This window comes from Oreochromis niloticus, linkage group LG3 (assembly GCF_001858045.2).
Source record: "Oreochromis niloticus isolate F11D_XX linkage group LG3, O_niloticus_UMD_NMBU, whole genome shotgun sequence".
In the NCBI taxonomy this organism is placed as follows: domain Eukaryota; kingdom Metazoa; phylum Chordata; class Actinopteri; order Cichliformes; family Cichlidae; genus Oreochromis; species Oreochromis niloticus.
In genome coordinates, this window is record NC_031967.2 from 79969521 (window position 1) to 79989605 (window position 20085).

The 20085-nt window shown below is 42.4% G+C and overlaps 2 protein-coding genes across 3 annotated transcripts; one reads left to right on the top strand and one right to left on the bottom strand.

Moving 5' to 3' along the window:
• Positions 1 to 1874: 1874 nt before the first annotated feature.
• On the bottom strand, positions 1875 to 4765 carry LOC109201203 (uncharacterized). The gene is made up of 4 exons (XM_019356778.2): positions 4238 to 4765; positions 3219 to 3563; positions 2944 to 3045; positions 1875 to 2499 (listed from the first exon to the last, which is right to left on the bottom strand). Exons 1-4 carry the CDS (start codon positions 4272 to 4274, stop codon positions 2093 to 2095), a joined length of 891 nt encoding a protein of 296 aa, XP_019212323.1. The 5' UTR covers positions 4275 to 4765; the 3' UTR covers positions 1875 to 2092.
• Positions 4766 to 8089: 3324 nt separating this feature from the next.
• LOC100706428 (cytosolic sulfotransferase 3) lies at positions 8090 to 12588 on the top strand. 2 transcript variants are annotated; one of them, XM_025906190.1, is made up of 8 exons: positions 8090 to 8223; positions 9026 to 9164; positions 9272 to 9400; positions 9757 to 9857; positions 9932 to 10058; positions 10150 to 10247; positions 11947 to 12121; positions 12210 to 12588. In XM_025906190.1, exons 2-8 carry the CDS (start codon positions 9026 to 9028, stop codon positions 12320 to 12322), a joined length of 882 nt encoding a protein of 293 aa, XP_025761975.1. In that variant the 5' UTR covers positions 8090 to 8223; the 3' UTR covers positions 12323 to 12588. The 2 variants fall into 2 exon arrangements, with proteins under 2 accessions (XP_025761975.1, XP_003457440.1); XM_003457392.4 differs by lacking the exon at positions 8090 to 8223 and adding an exon at positions 8265 to 8419.
• The last annotated feature ends 7497 nt before the right edge of the window (positions 12589 to 20085 follow it).

Consider the following 20085-nt stretch of genomic DNA (forward strand, 5'->3'; position numbering starts at 1 on the left):
GCCACAGTTTGACCGTGATTTAAAAATAGTAACGCAAATGGGCTTAAAAGCGTTAAGGACAGACTGCATTGAGTGAGTCACGACACTCACACAATAGACAAAAACAATCAGCTGTTGGTACCAAACAGCTACCAGGAAATCTGCAGCAGATAACGACCTGATTTCATTGTCTAGGCATCCAGGGGGATGGGCAGCAGCACTGACCTCTGACTTTCAGCTCCACTTTTTTCTTCAGCAGGATGTTTCCCTCCCTGCTGTAGACGGTGCAGGTGTAGGTGTCTGTGTTGTAGTCTGTGGGGTATTTCAGGGTCAGACTGAGGTCTCCAGTTTTCAGCAGGTCTTCATCTTCGTTCGGTCTCTGTAAACCTGGTGCTGTTCTTCAGGCTGGTCAAAGCCGTTCTCATACACGTGGACCTTCCTGTAATTGTCCGTCCACTCCACTTTAGCGTTTTGAGTAGGAATGGGTATCGTTTAGGTTTTATCCGATACCGGTGCCAAACCGGTACTTTTGAAACGGTGCCGGTGCTTAAACGGTGCTCAAACCGGTGCTTAAAGAATGGAGAACACAAAATTGGTCCAAAAACCTCTCATGTTCAGCTGTTTTTTTTGTAAAAAATATAACAATGTTAGCCTTTTCTTCAGCTATAGGGCATATATGGTATCACTCTTGGCTGTAAGCAGTGCTTAAACAATGGAAAAAACACAAACTTTGTCCAAAAACCTCTCATGTTTAACTGTTTTCCACTTTTTCTTTGGTCATTTTAGCCTTTTTGGCCAGGGTGAAGGGAGTATCTGCCATCAAACAAAAAGACAGCCGCATGTAACTACGACGGGGTTTGCTAGTTCACCTTACATGCATTAATGTAATAATGTGGTTAGCGTACTCAACGTTAATTACACACGAACAACATGAAGCTACTCACGCAGAGGAGAACGGCTGCTGCTGCCATCATCATCCTCATCATTTCTGCTACGCTGGCAGGGCTAGGGGCCAGGACTCTACTCTTCGGGTTTTTGGGAGATGTTAACTCCGGGTCCGATAACAGGCACCACATCCGCAGTAGATGTGCTCGGTGTGAGGTCTAGCAGCAAGCTATCAAACACGGCGCATTTCTCGGCTTTTAAAAAACCGCTATGCGTCGCCAGGTGTTTCATCGGAGAGGTGTTACTTCCTTTGACAGTATCACAGTATCAGCTTAAAGCACTTGTTGCAGGCTGCTGAGTTTGCATCTTTTGCTGTGAAGTACAGCCAGACTTTTGATCGCTTCGCCTTGGGCATTTTTAATCTGTAGCTCTGCTCTAAAAGAACGTACGTACCTGGCCCCGCCTACTATCCTCGGAAACGTAAAATGATTGGCTAGAATTGGCTCAGGAAAAAAAAAAAAAGCACCGAAATAAAGCACCGAAATGTGCGCTGCTTTTCGGTCTGGTTACTACCGTTTATGTCAGAACCGGTGCCATCATGGCACCGGACACCGGTACCCATCCCTAGTCTTGAGGCAGGTGAAGTGTGGTGTTGAAGGGCAGCTGGACAGACTCCACCCCTGACTCCACCTCCACCTGGGGGACTGAGAGGACAACAAAGCACAACAGGAGCTTGGATGGAGACATTTGTGTTGACTCTAACAGGCTGAATGCTGCTGCTTCACTGGGAGCTACAAGAACAACCTAAGTAACATATACAGCTACAACAATGTCCATGTGCCAAGACTGCTAGCAGGGTAATATGCTAACCCTGATTAGCATCTCCATTTTAATTCACAGTGTTATTGAAACACTGATGCTTTGTGGGGTTAGTAAACTGTACATGCTGCTTTCACGTGCAGCATGTACGTGCATCTATAATCATGACTGATTATAGATGAGGACCAAAGAAGGTTTTTCCTGATATTTGAACTGACTTAGCTTAGCCTGTGTTTTAGCCACATGCTAAACAAACACATGTTCAGAAACTAGAAGATGTTACCTTTCAGATGAAGTCTCACACATGAACTTTGCTCCTACAGTTCATCTGCTGAAGCTTTTACATTTGGCTGGAAATCAAATAAAAACCAAAACAGCCACAAACATCAGACATGCTAACACTGTAACATTATTGGATGGAGCCCACTGAGACTGAACCACCATCATGAGTCTGACCTCTGACCTTTGACCTGTATCTACAGCACTGACCTTTGACTTTCAGCTCCACTTGTTTCTCCGACAGGATGTTTCCCTCCCTGCTGTAGACGGTGCATGTGTAGGTGGAGTTGTCTCCATCAGTGGGGTGTTTCAGGGTCAGACTGAGGTCTCCAGGTTCCAGTAAGTTTCTCTTCATCTTTGTTCGGCCTTTAAAATCGTCATGCTGTTCTCTAGGCTGGTCAGAGCCGTTCTCATACACGTGGACCTTTCTCTTATTTTTGTCCTTCCACTCCACTTTAGCGTATTTAGGCAGGCAAACCATGGTTTTGCAGGGCAGCTGGACAGACTCCACCCCTGAATCCACCTCCACCTTGTTAACTGAGAGAACAACAAAGCACAACATTTGCACTAGTAAAGGTTGCTAGTGATCTTCTGATGGCCTCTTACTGTGGACTTATTTCTGTGCTTGTCCTGTTAGACCTCAGTGCACCATTCAATGCATTGATCATAATATTATACTACAGAAAACATGCTGCAGGTTTTAGAAGAATTATAGCTTTTCATCTGACAGATTACAGTTTGTTCATGTAACCTGGGAGTCTTCTTAACACACTCAGCGTGTTCCACAGGGCTCTTTGCTGGGAAAAATAGTTTGTTTTTTTGTTTTTTTTATACATGCTTGCTTTACACAATATTATTAAAGATTACTTTATACATTTTCGTTGCCATGCCAATGAATCCCAGGTATAATGAAAAAGGATACCAGATGGCACAAATCAGTAATTTGTGGGCATTATGGGTAGTGTAGTAGAAGAGACTCCCCTGACATGAAATACTGGCGGAAATAAAATAAAAGACCTCCAGAAGTGATGAGAACAATGACCAGAATAACTATGAGAGCTTTGAGCCAGGATGGAAACCATTCTGTGGAGAAAGAAAAAGAATAATACGATCTTTGACTGAATGTCATTTATAAATGTAATGAGTAGACCTTCACTTAAATCAAAGGGCCAACATGTTTATTCTGACACTGTTAAAATAATAAAGCTTCATCTGATTGATGTGACATGTATCTACAACAGGTATTTGTTGTTGACCTTTGACCTGCAGCTGTACATCTCTCAGTTTCTGGTTGCCATATTTAAGGTCTGTAACGGAGCAGGTGTAGGTGCCACTGTCAGACAGTTGGAGGTCAGTCAAAGTGAGGTTGAGGTCTCCAGTTTCCAGAGCGTCAGTCTTCATAGATGTTCGGCCGCTGTAACGCTGGTTTTGATCTTTCAGTTCGTCTCCTTGAGGCTGATGCTGGTGGACGGTTGGAGGACTGAGGTCGGAGCGACTCCACACCACTGTGGGGCTGTCCAGTTCAAAAGTGGGAAAATCGCAGGGCAGCAAGACAAATGGCTCTCCCACATAAAGTTCCACAGGCGAGGCATGCTGGGAAACTGAGGACACAGAAAGAGACTCTATGTGTTAATTTGACATTTGTTTCAGCTGCAGATAAAAATGTTTGGTGTCCACCAAAATAAAATCAGAAGGACTGTGATTTTACTGCATTTTAGTGCCCTTTCATTGAAACTTAAATACATTCTGGTTTCTCAACGGGCCAAAATAATAGGAACAGAAACAGACTGCTGTAGTGTCAGCTCACACTGACTCTTTGTGTTCACTACTTGCAGATCAGCTGTGGCCATATGCTGTTTAATTACAAGGACTCCCATCAGGCACAGGAAGGCACGTACGTACGACTCCAACAGGGACATTTGGTGCCATGTCAGAGCTGCACAGTCAATCATCAGTTTGGCTCTTTAGTTTGAAGAGTTCAAAGCAGCAGCAGAGAATCTAAAGTGTGTCACACAGCACCAAGTTTCCTTTGGTCACATATGAAATGTGAGTCAGAGCTTCAGCTACACAACAACACACACACAGCAGCTGATTGTAACATGAGCTCATCTGAAAGCCACCAAGAAGAATCCAGTGATTTGAAAGTTGCTGCTTTGGATTGTTAGTTTGATCTGAATCAGAATCCAGTGTTTGATGGAAATCTCCTCCTGCTGCACTTCAACACATTAAAGAGAGAGAGATGATGATGAGAGCAGAGAGAGGAAGGTGTACTTACCGTGCAGGAGGATCACAAACACCACAAACATCTTCATGTTCCTGTCAAACTCAGAGACTCTTTAAAAGCCCTTCAGGACATCAGCTCACAGCAGCTCTCACTTTCCTCTGCTGATCATCTACTGACACTCTCACACTGCTCACACTGTCACAGCTCAGAGTTCAGCTTCACACTTTGTTAAAGCACATCTGTGGAATGAAGTCCGGCCGGCCACAGATCACAAGAGGAGGACGTCGGCTTTCCTCCTAGTTTCACGCCCGAGCGCTCCGGTTGGAGGCGGCTGCTGCGGCCTCACCCTGACACACACAAAGCTCCACCTTCAGTCCTGACACTGAAACATCCACTGTAGCTACAATGATGCAGATGTGACCCTCAGCAGCTGGATTTCCTCTCCATAGATGTGTTTCCATGCAGATCATGGACATAAAGCAGCTCCAGGATGAAGAGTGTGAAAGAACTTCTTCCACTACAGTATTCATTACAGCACTGTGGCACTCCACAAACCCTCACACTGTCTCAATCCCTGTTTCCAGTTGGAGCTTTCAGGGTGAGGCTGTTTCATGCAGGTGTGAAACTATGAGGAAGCTAAACGCCTCCTCATTCCTCAGGAGTGATCTTATCTTGGCAGTGTGCCATGTTTGGCTGAACACACTTTACTGCAACAGACAATGTATTAGACAATCTGCATATATATATATGTATATTGAAAAAATAAAGCCTCGATCGAGCACATTGAAACTGTGTCTCGGGTCCGTTCTTAACACATATATATGTTTAAATAATTCCTCTACTCGGGTCCTCTACCAGAGGCCTGGGGGCTTGAGGGTCCTGCGCAGTATCTTAGCTGTTCCCAGGACTGCGCTCTTCTGGACAGAGGTATCAGATGCTGTTCCAGGGATCTGCTGGAGCCACTCACCTAGCTTGGGAGTCACTGCACCTAGTGCTCCGATTACCACGGGGACCACTGCTACCTTCTGTTTTTCTTTTTTTTTTGGGGGGGGGGGGGGGGGTGCGCCTGTCCCTTTTGGTTCTTCAGCATCAGAATTACTGTCTGAAAGCCAACAAAGATGCCCAGTGGACATTACCAAGTGGATCATTACGGTTTTGCCATATTGGCTTATTTGATTGATCTTTGTTATTGTTATTGTTATTTTAGTTTCATTTATTACAGACGCTACCTTCACCCTCCACGTCTTCATCTCCATCATCATCTGTATCTGGAAGTCCCACAGGATCTCAGCTCAGTCATTCTTCACCCTTGGGGGTGTCTCCCATTTTGACCTCGGGACTTTCAGGCCATAATTGACATAAATGTTTCTGTGTACTGTGCTGGTCGTTTGGTCATGGTGTTACATGTACCACCTGCCTGCTAGCATCTTGCACCAGCTGTAGTGTCTTAATAAAGTCTATAGTCATAAGCGTGTCTTAGATATTTTGTTTTTGGAATTGATTTTACCCCATTAAAGAGCACCTTTTGTTCCACATTTTGTAAACTTCCAAGCACTTTGGGTTTTCTTTAACTGATAATTATGAAAAACCCTTGTTGGCATAACCATTAAACCATATGAGGAAAGATCTTGTGCCGATCTCCATACTGATTGTGACTGCTGACCATTTCATATTTCTTTTTTTCTGAAAAATTGCACAGTTGTCACAATTGTCATGTTCTCACCAAGCTTCTTGCTGATGGTCTTTTAGCCCATTGCAGTCTTTTGCAGATCTATAATAGTGCCCTTCATGTCCCCGAAGTTTGGGAATCACTGGTGTAGAGGATGGACATCAGCCAGGATGAGCAGCAGAGCTCTCAGTAGAAATTATTGGGACTCATGGTTCTCTTAACCTCCTGCTGATCCACGTAAACCTCTGACTGTACACATTTTCCTGTTTAGAGGTAAAGTCTCCCTCTACAATGTAGCAGCAGAAAATGTTGTTTTTATATGTTCTGTCTTTTTCTCTGCTCAAGTTCTAATTAACTCAATCAAGCTGAGTACATTTATTAGAATAATTAAAATAAAGTTTGCATTTCTATATGTTAATATTATTTATTATCACATTAATGTAAGAAAGGCTCAGGTTGCTTTGCATAACTGCTTGTAGAAAGAAAGTAAAAGGAGCTACTTTTACTTTCTTACTGTCGGTGTTTCTGGGTCATTGAGCCAGTGTTCTCAGTTTTGGACTTTGTCACGGTTTAGTTTTCACGTTTTCTCTTTTAGTATGTAATCCTCAGTCTGTGTGCATTATGTTCTGTTCAGTCAGATTCAGTTCAGCTGTGTTCTTACCTGTTTTTAATCATAATCATTATCCATTATTATCCACTGAGTATTTAAGAACGTTTTCCTCAGTTCGTCGACTTGTCATCGTCAGTCCCGTGTGTGTGTTTTTAGTTCCGCCAGCCCTTCAGTCAATCAGTCCGTCTCATGTTCTGTCCATCCTACCTTTATAATAAATATAAAAATATGGATGTGGACGATGTTTATTAATAATAATAAACATCGTCCACATCCTTCACCAACCCGTGAGCCCTGCGTTTGGGTCCTCTCTTCTCTCGCTCGACACAGCGACTGCCTGACACTTACCTACATTTCAGATCCTCTACTTTTTTACTTTTACTTGAGTAAAGAAGTTGAATCAGTACTTCAACTTTTATTAGAGTATTTTTCAACACTAGCATCTGTACTTCTACTTAAGTAAAGAATGTCTGTTTTTGCCACCTCTTCTTGCTGGTGTCGAAGGGTATAATGGCAAGGTGAGTTTCTACCAGAGGCATTTTAAAACAGAAACTCAAAAGGGAGATGTGTCGTAGCTGCGATGTTTCTGTAAAAAAAAACCCTTAAAGGTTATCTACATGTTATGAAGGGCTACACAGAAATGAAACTCAATACCGGTGTGCATGTTTCATCTATCCATCCATTTTCTGTTTCTGTTCCATCCAAACCCTGGTTCAGGTTGTGGGTCAGCCTCTGAGCAGAGAAGCCCAGACTTCCCAATCCCCACCTCCTCCATCTTATCAGTGGAGCACACTTCATTAATGAGCTGGAACGCAGAAATGTTCCCAGGCTAGCTGAAAGACTTAATCCCTCCAGCATGCCCTGGGTCTTCCCTGGGCCTCAACCCGGTGGGACATGCAAAAAAAATCTCACAAAGGAGGTGTCCAGGAGGCCCTTTGTCAGATGCCCAAACTACCTCAACTGGCTTATTTCAATGCAGAGGAGTAGCAGCTCAAATCTGAGCCCATCTTGGATGACTGAACTTCTCACGCTATCTGTAAGGAAGAGCCACCTTTTATAGAAAGCTTATTTCTGCTGCTTCTAACTGAGATCTCATTCTTTCAGTCACTACCTACAGTTTACAAAGATAGGTGAGGGTAGTGATGTAGTGAGCTGCTAAATTGAGAGTTTTGCTTTTATATTCAGCTTTCTCTTTACCAGAACAGACAATTGCATCAGCTGGATCATTGCAGCCATGGTCCAAATCCATCTGCCTACAATCCACCTCCCCTCGCTTGTTAATCCACCAGTGGATTTATGTTTCCACCAGTGGAAACATAAATGTTAAACTATTAAAACGATACTCTTAAAGTAAAAGTAAAGACAAAAAGGATTGGTGCCATTTATTTATTCCAGTCACTTAATTAAGTCATTTAATCCTTGCAAAGCAAAGAACACAAAGAACCAAACTGCTTATTTTGCCTGTTGGTCATTTTTGCTGGCAATTTTGAATAAACCTCTTTAACCTAGTTCATCTGACTGTATTCATGTTTGGCAGTCACAATCAGTATGAATGTAGGAGTGCAATGTAGTCTGTGCAGTCCAGCATATCACAATTACTAAATGGGGGAAGAGCCTGTGGAGGACCCAGCTGCAGAGAAGTAGTTAGAGTGAGAATTTAATCAAGGCGACAAGAGGCAGACCAACCGAGCGGTGGTGTATCAATCTGACAATTGGCAAACAGGTGAGAAGACACACCTCCAGCCATCCAGCAGAAAGGTGAGCCATGCTCTCTCTCTCTCACACACACACACACACAGACACAGGGAAAGGGAGGGAGGGACAGAGAGGCTGGGCACCAAAACTACAACACATTTCAGGAAGTGATGCAGTATTTTGCAGCGAACGTTAAGTGACAAAGAGACTTGTGGAAGATCCAGATCCAAGCCAAGTATAAGAAATATTACTCAGTACGGTGAGTGTGGAGTTCTTTAAACAATATTTATTAATGCAAATATGCCAAGCTGTTAGATGTGGACATTTAATAATATGCTTCACTTTTCATTCATCAACAGGAAAAATTATATGTTTCCGACTTTTGCAGTTTTGTATAAAATCAAGGAGGATGGTGTGTGAATGAAAAAGAAATGCTCAGTGCATCATGGGAAGCTCCTACCAGCCAGGAGAAGGATTTTAAATTAAATTATTTAAAATGTGATCTTAGATTTAACAGGTTGTGGTGACACAGCGGTGTGGTTTTTACCACTGGTGACTCACAACAAGAAGGTCATGAGTTTGACTCCACCATCTGGCCGGGGATTGCGTTTCTCCCCGTGTGTTGGGTGAACTGGTGATTCTAAATTGGCCGTAGGTGTAAATGTTTTTCTGCCTCTCTGTGTGAGCTCTGTGACAGACTAGCAGCCTGTCCAGGGCCTAACTGACCTCTTGCCCTATACTAGGATATGCTGCAGCCCAACTCTAACCCTGAATTGGATGAGTAGAGTAGTAGAGTGGATAGATGGGTGCACATGTAATCTGATGTGACTGGTACTTGGATTTTAAAAACAAGCAATTCTCACAGATGGCAGCACCACCTCGGCCACAACCGTTCGACTTCCATGGAGTCCCCATGATCAACATCTTCACTGATGACTGGGACAACATACAGAACTTCAAAGCGAGACCAGATGATATTCTTATTGCTACCTACCCTAAAGCAGGTAATGATGTGTAAGAGTTTGGATCGCAGTATTTTTTCACGAACAAAGATAGATTGAAATATCCTGCTAACCAGTATCTATTGATATGTTTGTTTGTTTCATCTCAGGAACCACATGGGTCTCTTACATCTTAGATCTTCTGTATTTTAGCGATATGGGTCCAGACCGTCAGACATCCATCCCTATTCATGAAAGAGTTCCCTTCCTGGAGTTCTGTGTACCTCCTATACCTTCAGGTTGAATCCTATTTTATGCTATCATATTACACCAAAACAAAAAGCTCAAAGTCAATTCCATTTTAGCTCTATACTTAAACAAAATATTAAAGGGAAGCCATTATACCGCTTCCCAGAAACTGTTGTGAAACAGGTTCAACCTGTTTGATCTATTCTTGCATGTTTCTGTTTCACATGCTTAAAAAGCAGCAAAATACACCTTTATTCAGTGGCTTTCTAAGAGCCAGCAGTTTGTCAGTGTGTAAACATGTCAGGTTATTTAAAACATCTACATTTTTCAGGCAATTAGTATTATTGACATGTGGTCTAAACGTATCTTTTAATCAGTTCCAAACAAATTCTTTCTCATCACTCAGGCACCGACTTGGCAGAACAACTTCCCACCACTCCTCGTCTCATTAAAACTCATCTACCTGTCCAGTTTGTACCAAAGTCTTTCTGGGAGCAGGACTGCAGGGTAAAAGTCATGAACTTATGCATATACACTCATGAAACCCACAGATTATAATTTAGTGTTGTGTCTTTCTGTAGATAATATACGTGGCCCGTAATGCAAAGGACAATGCAGTGTCCTACTTTCACTTTGACCGGATGAACAGCCTTCAGCCAGAACCAGGAGACTGGAGCACCTTTCTACAGGAATTCATGGAGGGAAAGAGTGAGTCCAGAGTAGTTTCAGGCTCCAGGAAAAACAATGTCATCTCATTTTGCATGTAAAAACTCCTTTGTGTATTGTTTTGTGGCTACAGGGGTTTTTGGATCATGGTATGACCATGTGAACGGCTGGTGGGAAAAGAAGCAGACTTATTCAAATCTCCTCTACATGTTCTATGAAGATTTGATTGAGGTACTGTGGTTTGTGCTAACGTCTTTGCCATTGTCAGCTGAGCTCTTTAAAACTCTTTGATTGTGACTGTAACAAACAAAGATCCACTGGTACATCACATTTTTATCAGCCTATACATGGCTAAAGCTAGAACGGTTAACTAAAAGATCTAAATCAGTGTAGCTTCTTGGATGCAGGAAAAAGATAGCAGCTTGCCAGGGCCTGTGTCTGCAGATGAAGAAGGAAATAGTGTCACACACGACATCTCTGTAAACCCTGGTCTTGCTGCTATTCAACAAAGAAAACAACATTTGCCTTAAATTACAATTAATTCAGACTAGGTGCCCAGATATACCCAGTTTTAAATGTAGAGTACTTTTCTTGTTTTAAAAAGCAGTGTGCTGTGCAAGTAACAAAGACGCCTTTGAGTATGTTTATACTCTACAATCAGGTTGTTTGTATGGAACAAAAAAACAAATATCAAAATTACAGCTTTTCTTTGAGTAGAGACTGAACATGTGCATGGAAACATGGTAAGCGTCAAACTTATAAAAACAAACAAACAAACAAACAAACAAAAAAAGGAGTCAAACTTATAAAAGCTGTAGAGAAGAAAAATCTGTTTGACCAATCACTACATCAGTCTTTGTCATGTGTTGTTCTAAGTAGGTTTCCAGACCTAAATACAGACTTGTGACACAATTACAGTGCGAAAAGCAAACTTTTATTATCAGGACCATGACCATATTTCTCAAGTAACTTTTTTCAAGAATGCAAGTAAGCTGATTTTCTCCAAGACACTAATGCTGTCGCCTAACTCAGAATACTAGTTTACACAGGGCAGATATCATATACATATACAGATGTCATATACTATAAATGGGCAGTGGTAAGAGTTTAGTGATTTAATTCCATTATGGACATCACATATTGATTTGAGTCCTTATCGACTCTCACTGGCTCCACTTTAAGAGTCACCACCATTTCTAAGCAGCACAGCAAAGAGATCACATTCATGCAAATTAAATACATGCTGAGTCATCAAATGTTTGAACATGGTTGAGGTATCTCGCCTCTTTGTTGTGATCTTTGGGGTCATTGGTGCACATATCACACAGAACTCTTTTCTTTAAAGTAATGCATCATCTTACTTATTTACTCCCAGCACAAAGACATTCGTAGCACACTCCCCTATACTAATGAGGACACACGTGATCTTTCTCTTAGTGTTTAGGTATGAACACAAATCAAAGGACAAAACAGGACAAAAAGTCTTGAAAGTGCAATAAATGCATTATAAAAATAAAAGTAAAGGCCAAAGCCACGCTGTAGATTGTGCCACTATTTTTCTCTTCGGTCAAACAAACTAAAATCAGCTGATCATAGGGAGAGTGAGAGAACTGATTAACGGGATCAATATGCAGGCAGACTAACAATTCCAAGTAATCGGACTACTGAGAGCTCTAGATTTCCATCTATAATTATAAATCAGTTACTGTACCAGTTACCGGTATTTATGTACGAGATTTTATTTCGTTTGTACTTTGAGCACCAATGAAATTTAATTCCAATGTAATTGGGAGAAGTTGGACATTTTTAAATATCTCCAAAAGGCCTAACAACACCAGATCAATCTAGATAGATAAGAGAGCATAAAATGGATTTTGGGTTGAAATGTTCCTTTAAAAGTGATAATTATTTTAAATATTTATGTGAACAGGACTCGGGACGAGAAATAGAGCGACTGTGTTCCTTCCTTGGTTTGTCTCCTTCTGCTGAGGAGAAGGAAAGAGTCCGAGTCAGTGTGACGTTTGATAGTATGAAACAGAACAACATGACCAACTACAGCACAATTCCTCTGTTGAACCAGACCGTGTCTCCGTTCATGAGAAAAGGTAAAGTTCACCATCACTTTTTTTCAGTACCAATATTTCCTCCATATATAATTAGGTTGATCGGTTACTCTGAACATTTCGTCTCCAGGGAAAGTTGGTGACTGGAAGAACCACTTCACTGTGTCGCAGAATGAACAGTTTGATGAGGACTACAAGCACAAAATGAAGAATCCTGCTCTAAAGTTTCGTTTTGAAATTTAGATGCCCAGCGTGACACGATGGAGCTCTGAAGTGATGAAATCGTTAACATAACATTTCAAGATTCATCTGCACCTCTTACGTAAAATTACAAAGAAACAAAACTTAGAGTAATGGACTGTCAAAATTATGTGTGCTAGGATTGACTTTGAATCTTTGACTTTCCTACTTGTTTTTTGATCGATGTTGGTATTATTTCCTTAATGTTATGGCTGCCAAACACTGTATTTAATCTATTGTTCAACAAAATAATAAAAACATAGACTAATTACCCTTTTTCTCGTCTTTAGCAGTAATGTTGAATGTATTGATTTAACCTGGCCGTCTGTCTACTGCGTTTTTTGAACTGAGAGTTACGGCTTCGTGTGGTTTAAAAAGAACTGTGCTTAAAAAGTTTTATAAACATGTTTGTTGTCTCATTCTGAGGGACTATTGGTCCTAAAAGAAAGTGTGGAGCATTATTAAAATGACTACACACGATTCCACCACCACAAACCTGAGTAGTCCCAGTGAACACACTGGCTACCACCAGGAAACTGTACAGATGACATCAGGCCAGGGTTAAGATCACTAACATAATGTCTAAACTGGACACTAAGAAATAAAAACATGAAAAAGTAGTAACAGTTAAACAGTAGCAGATAATAATCAGCATATGACAAACACATGAATCCACACAGTTCAGGCAGCTGCAGGTTAGGATTCCTGAGGAAGATCTCTAAGGAAAACATCCAGACCCCCAAGGTATCAGTTCATCAGCTACAGTGACTCATCTAGGTGACAGATCAGTTACTGCTTATCATCAGACATGGTAAAGGTCTGCCACACCTGGTGCACAGCCTTTTGTTACCTGAGCACCTCCCACTAATACACCCACTGTTCTCAGTACTGCTGATACTCCTGGGGACATGGGAAGTCCCAGCCACTACATATTAATAATAAAACAGTTAGTATTTAATAATAATGCCCACATTACTCTTAGTCCCACCTTAAAGCCCATCAGACTGCAGAAAACTCTGGTGGTGGTGATCATGATATTCGATACACACTGACAACAGTGATGTGCGTTAACTTCCTCAGAAAGTAGCGCGCTATCAGTGCTTTACCACTCAAATGGCCGGGGTTGCACCACCTATCATTCACATATGGTATAAAGCACCACCTTTATTTTTCCCACAGGCATCCATGTCCCTGTCAGCACTCATCATGATAAAAACCAGCAGCTCCTCTTAGATTCAGGTATCAGGTACCTGTCTCCTTAAATCTTCTGGCTTCTGACCAGCACATACATCATGGTTCCTTCAGCTCATATAGGCAGCAGATATATTTTTAAAATATGAAGTGTTCAATTCTTTTCTTATTTAATGAATTTTTAAAAAGCAGCTATCTAACACAGGATGATGGACATGATAGTTAATGAACATTTTTCCTTTTGCTTGTGCACCATTTATTATTTTCTTTTATTAAACAGTTAATAGTTGGTCCCTTTCACATTTGTACTTTGCCCAATAACATCATGACAATCACTCCCCTCTGAGCTGCAAAGATTTAAAACAAATAACGAGAAATGAGATGTACAGAAGGAAAGGTTACAGGAAATACTGAAAAACATTTGGTGTATTGTGCCTATATTGCTGGTAGGCCTACAGTGTATAGGTGATGCTGTTGCACTCTTTTATACACAAACATATGTTGCTCGTTTGTGAAAACTCATAAAACTCACGTCAGCCTTCACCAGCACCAAATTGGCTGGAGAGGTGGTCAGACAAAAGAATGTGTTTGATCGTTTGATAGTTTGAACTAACAACATTCAACAATTTGACTTAACAAGAGTAAAGACAATTTACAATTGGAAAACAGAGAAAAGCTCTGTTTTAGTACTTTGCTAATTTTTAAACACACAGACACACAAGAAATTCCAGAGAAACAAAGACTAACCCAAACAATCATCATACTGAGTTAAAGTGATCACAGGTCTGCTTTGTTGAAGATGAGCCTTCAAAGAGGAACATGTGGACTGTTCCTTTATTACTACCACTGAAAGCCACGCCCCTCTGGTCATGTGATCATGTGGTTTGTAGGAACGCTCCTCTTCCTCAGAGGATCCACCTGTGCTTCCTCTCCTCTCTCCTCCACCTGTTACAGTGAGGGAACGTCCTCCATGATGGAGGAGCTGCTGGAAAGTGCTGAGAGTTTCCTCCAGAGTGAGACCTCTGTCACAGTTCAGAGGATCTACGGCAGCAGAGACCTTCATGGACACTAAAAGTCTCAAACACACAACAACAACATCACACTGACTCCACTCTGACATCACTGATCAATAATCAAAGAACACACAGATCAAACTAATTGATGAGCCATAAGAGGTATCGTGATGTCCCCTGTTTGATCCTGGATCTGAACTGCAGAGAAGACACAAGACAGTCAGACACACACTTATACACATGTACACACACACACAGAAATAATCAAACAAACCTCTGAGCTGTACTGTTTTGTATCGTATCCGTCCGTTCTTTGAGACTTCACAGATGTATCCTCCACTGTCTCTCTCTGTGGGGTGTTTCAGGGTCAGACTGAGGTCTCCAGTTTTTAGAGGGTCTTCATTCATCTTCGTTCGGTCTTTGTAATCCTTGTTCTGTTTTGTTGGACGGTAGGAGCCGCTCTGATACACGCAAACCTTCTTGTTTGAACTGTCTCTCCACTCCATTTCAGCATCTTCAGGCAGGTTTTGAGGTGTGGTTCTGAAGGGCAGCTGGACAAACTCCGCCCCCTCCTCCACCTCCACCTGACAGACTGAGAGGACAACAAACACAACATGAGCTGTACAAAGTGTGATTGGTGTTGACAGAGCAGCATCATGTGACTCTTGTTCTGCACTAAATGAAGCGATGGAGTGGCGCCTCCTTCAGGCAGAGAAACAGCTCATGGAGAGAAATAATTATTAGAGCAAAAACAAGAGTGGAGCTGCAAATAAGGCCGAGAGGAACGCTGCAGAAAACTGTTCATGTGTGAATTCATCACTTCATAGATTTATTTGAGCACTAAAATCAGAGCTGCTTCTATTTCTAATATGACAGCTGTACATTAGAGCTGGAACACTTTAAATGTGAGCCATAAAAACATGATACTCTACAAGTGCATTCAGCTCTGACACTCTGACATCGGGTTTCAGTTCCAGGTCGCTGCTACTGCGGTCAACCTGCCAGCCAGCTGAGCAGTTTTGCGTTCTTTTTCTAACTTTAATGCTCTTTTCATTGTTGTTTTTTGCTGTCACTTGGTTTATTTGTATTCCATTCCTTTTCCTCATTTTTGTGATTTTTGGACAGACTGACTGTCTGAGGCAAAAACTCACAATAACAAGGTAACCAGGAGGGGATTAAAGGGTTAGAGAGACAGACACACAGACTCAAGAGGGAGACACACAAACATCAAGCGCTCCCGTCCATTATCCTTGCTAATGTGCGGTCTCTAGATGAGCTGCAAGCTTGCGCCAACCATCTGCATGAGTACAGAACTGCCTCCGTTCTGGCATTCACGAAATCGTGGTTAAACAGTGACGATGACAGCAGGCTGCACATTAAGTTCATCCTAGCTGAGTTCAACCACTGTTCCCCTGACAAGTTGCTTAAAGGATACCAACAGTATGTTTCATGCAGCACACGTCAGGGGAAGACTCTGGATAAATGCTATGGCTCTGTACCTGATGCATTTAAAGCCCTACCCCTCCCCCCTCTCCGCTCAGCAGACCACCACACCATCCTGCTGGCCCCTGCTTACACCCCAGTCATCAAGAAGATTAAAAAGGTCACCAAAAACATCAAGCAGTGGACAGAGGAACCCCCCTCCCTCCCTGACGACCTCAACGCTTTCTACACCAGGTTTGAGACGGAAAACATGGCCCAGCTTGAAGAGTCCAGATCCTCACTCAAACCTGGCAGCTCTGCACTCACCTTCAGGACTGAGGACTTGGTGAGAGCCCTCAGAAGGACCAGGGAGAGGAGCTCACCCGGCCCTGACAACATCAGCAGTCGGATTTCTGAGGCACTGTGCAGGGCAACTAGGAAATGTCTTCCGGACTCTATTTCAACACTCAGTTGACAGTCACACCATTGCTCAGATGTGGAAACACTCCACAGTCATCCCCATTCCCAAAAGAAAAAACCCAAAGTCTCTGAATGATCTTCGTCCTGTGGCCCTCACCTTTTTGACCAACAGGACTCAGAAAGTTCGGGTAAACAATTCTCTTTCTGGGCTCCGTTCCACTTCCACTGGCCCCCCCAGGGATGTTTGCTCTCGGTCCTGCTCTTTATCCTCTACACCGATGACTGCAGATCCACACAGCCCAACTGTCAACTGGTGAAAGTCTTTTCTCCAGCGGCCTCAGCTTCTTCCTCTTTCCCCTGTCTTCTTCTGCAGACGCTCCTCTGTAGCTTCAAGCTGTTTCTCTTTACAAGGAGAGTTACAAACCTTTGCATCCAGCCACAACGACCCCATGGGCTCCTCTGGATCATCACGCTCATCATTTTCATTTCACAATAAAAGCCTCAAATTTATGGCTGCTCCACCCTGACATTTGACAACATCCAAATGACTGGATCAAAGTGTTTGATTGATCTCAGCAGCTTTAAAACTATTGATATTTATACATTTACACTAATTTGGACTAAACTAACAAAACTACTGATTTGGTCCAAACTCAAATCATGCCAGAGGCTTTTATTATGTTAAGTTAGGATCATTTCAACTCCATTTTTAATCGTCTTCTTAGTCTGTTCATTTAAACACACAGATGCACCGCCTGACATTTTTGGATTTTAGATCAAAACATGAAAGAATTTATATCCTTTAAATAAACTGAAAAAAGATTCAAACTAAAAACTTTTAGAGAATAAGCTCCTACATGACCTCTGACATTTGACCTGTAACTAGCACTGACCTGCGACTTTCAGTTTCACTTGTTTCTTCAGCAGGATGTTTCCCTCCCTGTTGCAGACGGTGCAGGTGTAGGTGGAGTTGTCTCCATCTGTGGGGTATTTCAGGGTCAGACTGAGGTCTCGAGTTCTCAGCAGGTCTTCATTCCTCTTTGTTCGGCCTCTGTAAAACTGGTTCTGTTTTGTAGGACGGTCAGACTCGTTCTCATATATGTGGACCTTCCTGTTTAAACTGTCTTTCCACTCCACATCAGCATCTTCAGGCAGGTTTTTTGTGGTTTTGAAGGGCAGCTGGACAGACTCCGCCCCCTCCTCCACCTCCACCTGACAGACTGAGAGGACAACAAACACAACATGAGCTGTACAAAGTGTGATTGGTGTTGACAGAGCAGCATCATGTGACTCTTGTTCTGCACTAAATGAAGCGATGGAGTGGCGCCTCCTTCAGGCAGAGAAACAGCTCATGGAGAGAAATAATTATTAGAGCAAAAACAAGAGTGGAGCTGCAAATAAGGCCGAGAGGAACGCTGCAGAAAACTGTTCATGTGTGAATTCATCACTTCATAGATTTATTTGAGCACTAAAATCAGAGCTGCTTCTATTTCTAATATGACAGCTGTACATTAGAGCTGGAACACTTTAAATGTGAGCCATAAAAACATGAGACTCTACAAGTGCATTCAGCTCTGACACTGTCACATCATGAAGGAGACGTGGAAATCACTTTGTTACACAAATCAAAGTCAAATCAATTCTATTGATGGAATATTGTGTGATCAATAGACTGATCAGTTTCTAATCTGTCATCTATCAGCTGGAAATCCAGCAGTGTCAAACAGACTTGGCAGCAGATTAGGACCAAACACAAACACATTGAGACTTTTTCTTCATCAGCAGTTGCAGGTAAATTGCAGCAACAATGCGACTCAGACAGTTTCTCTATAACTGCAGGGCTTCCTGCGCTGCTGTTAGTCAGATACGGATCAACAGGTTGTGGATAGAAAGCAGATTCCTTCAGCAGAGGATCCATATCACACTTGAAGCATGTCGTCGGGAAAACAATCAGTGAAAATGGGACACTTTGAGCCAATTTGAGCCCCAAACTCTGAACATAACCTGCTGCAGACCAGCTGATGTGTTCAGTTACCATGGTGAGGAATTTCACAATAAAGGAGGCGTACACTCTAGTACAATGATAGACAATGATGATGATGAGGCACATGATCAATAGTGGGTCACTGATCCTTTTGGGGCCCACTTCCACTAGGGTTTTAAATCTGTTACTCTGCACATGGACTATGGAAAACATACATGTTCACTTTGTAATGACTTGTATGTACTTTGAAATAGCTCTTTGTAATCTTGAAGCCTTTTCAATAGTTTTTCTTTGGCTTTTGTAAAGTTTTCTGTGTGAACTCTCAGGATTCTGGAGCAGTCTAATTGAAGTCTACTGGGGTATAGAGGGAGGAGCTTCTGTCAGACTCTTTCTGATGAGGACCTTGACTTTTAGATGAAAACATCAAAGAATTTATATTACTTTAATTTAAATATATATTTAGTTAAACACTTTTAGAGAATACATGACCTCTAAACTTTGAGCTTTATCTACAGCACTGACCTCCGACTTTCAGCTCCACTTGTCTCTTCCGCAGGATGTTTCCCTCCACGCTGTAGACGGTGCAGGTGTAGGTCCTGCTGTCTCCACCTGTGGGGTATTTCAGGGTCAGACTGAGGTCTCCAGTTTTCAGCAGGTCTTCATTCATCTTCGTTCGGTCTTTGTAAACCTGGTCCTGTTCTTCAGGCTGGTCAGAGCCGTTCTCATACACATGGACCCTCCTGTTGCTGATCTCAACATCTGTGTAATTGTCCGTCCACTCCACTTTGGCATCTTCAGGCAGGTGAAGTGTGGTGTGGCATAGCAGACGGACATACTCCACCCCTGACTCCACCTCCACCAGGGGGACTGAGAGGACAACAAAGCACAACATGAGCTTGGATGGAGACATTTGTGTTGCCTCTAACAGGCTGAATGCTGCTGCTTCACTGGGAGCTCACTGTTAGATAGAAAGTGGTCAGTGTGAAGAGGAGACGCAGCAGAAAGATGAAGACTGACAGGAAGAAAGCAGTGAACAGACTGTTGGAGCTGCTGTTAGTGGGACAGGACTTTATTCAGTCTCTGAGGACCAGATTTGACTTGATGAAGCAGAGAAACACAGTCTGAGTGTTTCTGTCACACTCACTTCATCACACAGCTCAGTTTGACAACATTTGGAAGGATTTGATAGAAGCCTTCCTTTAGTAAAAGCACCAATAAAATATTATTGTTACAGCTGCCATTGTGGCCTAGGGTTCTGAAATGCCATCCCGAGTGGTGGATCCCAAAGATGGTGTGCCCGGATTTGATGATGACCTGGAGCGGAGTATATCATCCACCCCCGTGGATTCACAAAACCTGTGTGGTTTTTTGAATCCAGGAGGAAGTAGAAGTGGATTGCCTTTTCAGTTGGCCATAGTTTTCTTGTGTTTTATTAGTCAGGGAGGTAAGCGATTGTCATTTGTTTATGTTTTTGGGGGGTTAGGCATGCAGTTACTCCCATGAGTTAGTCTCCTTTTGTTTATTTTTTTTGTGTGGGTCCACCCCGAACTCTGATTATCTCCTGTGAATTCCATTTTGTTCCATTCCTGTAAATAAATCACTTACTATTTTGAACTCATGGTGTGATGTGCTGCTTGGGATCAAACGGGGGGTGCATCATCCCTCTTGTTGTACAGTGTGGGCCATTTATATGGATACACCGTAATAACATGGGAATGGTTGGTAATATTAGTCCT

Excerpts from the sequence above, each read along its gene's own strand:
- LOC100706428 (XM_025906190.1), top strand. The coding sequence starts at position 9,026 with ATGGCAGCACCACCTCGGCCACAACCGTTCGACTTCCATGGAGTCCCC. Across the intron at positions 9,401-9,756 it reads TGTACCTCCTATACCTTCAG|GCACCGACTTGGCAGAACAA; the intron begins GTTGAATCCTAT and ends CTCATCACTCAG. Across the intron at positions 10,059-10,149 it reads GGAATTCATGGAGGGAAAGA|GGGTTTTTGGATCATGGTAT; the intron begins GTGAGTCCAGAG and ends TTGTGGCTACAG.
- LOC109201203 (XM_019356778.2), bottom strand. The coding sequence starts at position 4,274 with ATGAAGATGTTTGTGGTGTTTGTGATCCTCCTGCACG. Across the intron at positions 3,564-4,237 it reads GTTTGTGATCCTCCTGCACG|TTTCCCAGCATGCCTCGCCT; the intron begins GTAAGTACACCT and ends CTGTGTCCTCAG. Across the intron at positions 3,046-3,218 it reads TGTACAGCTGCAGGTCAAAG|AATGGTTTCCATCCTGGCTC; the intron begins GTCAACAACAAA and ends CTTTCTCCACAG.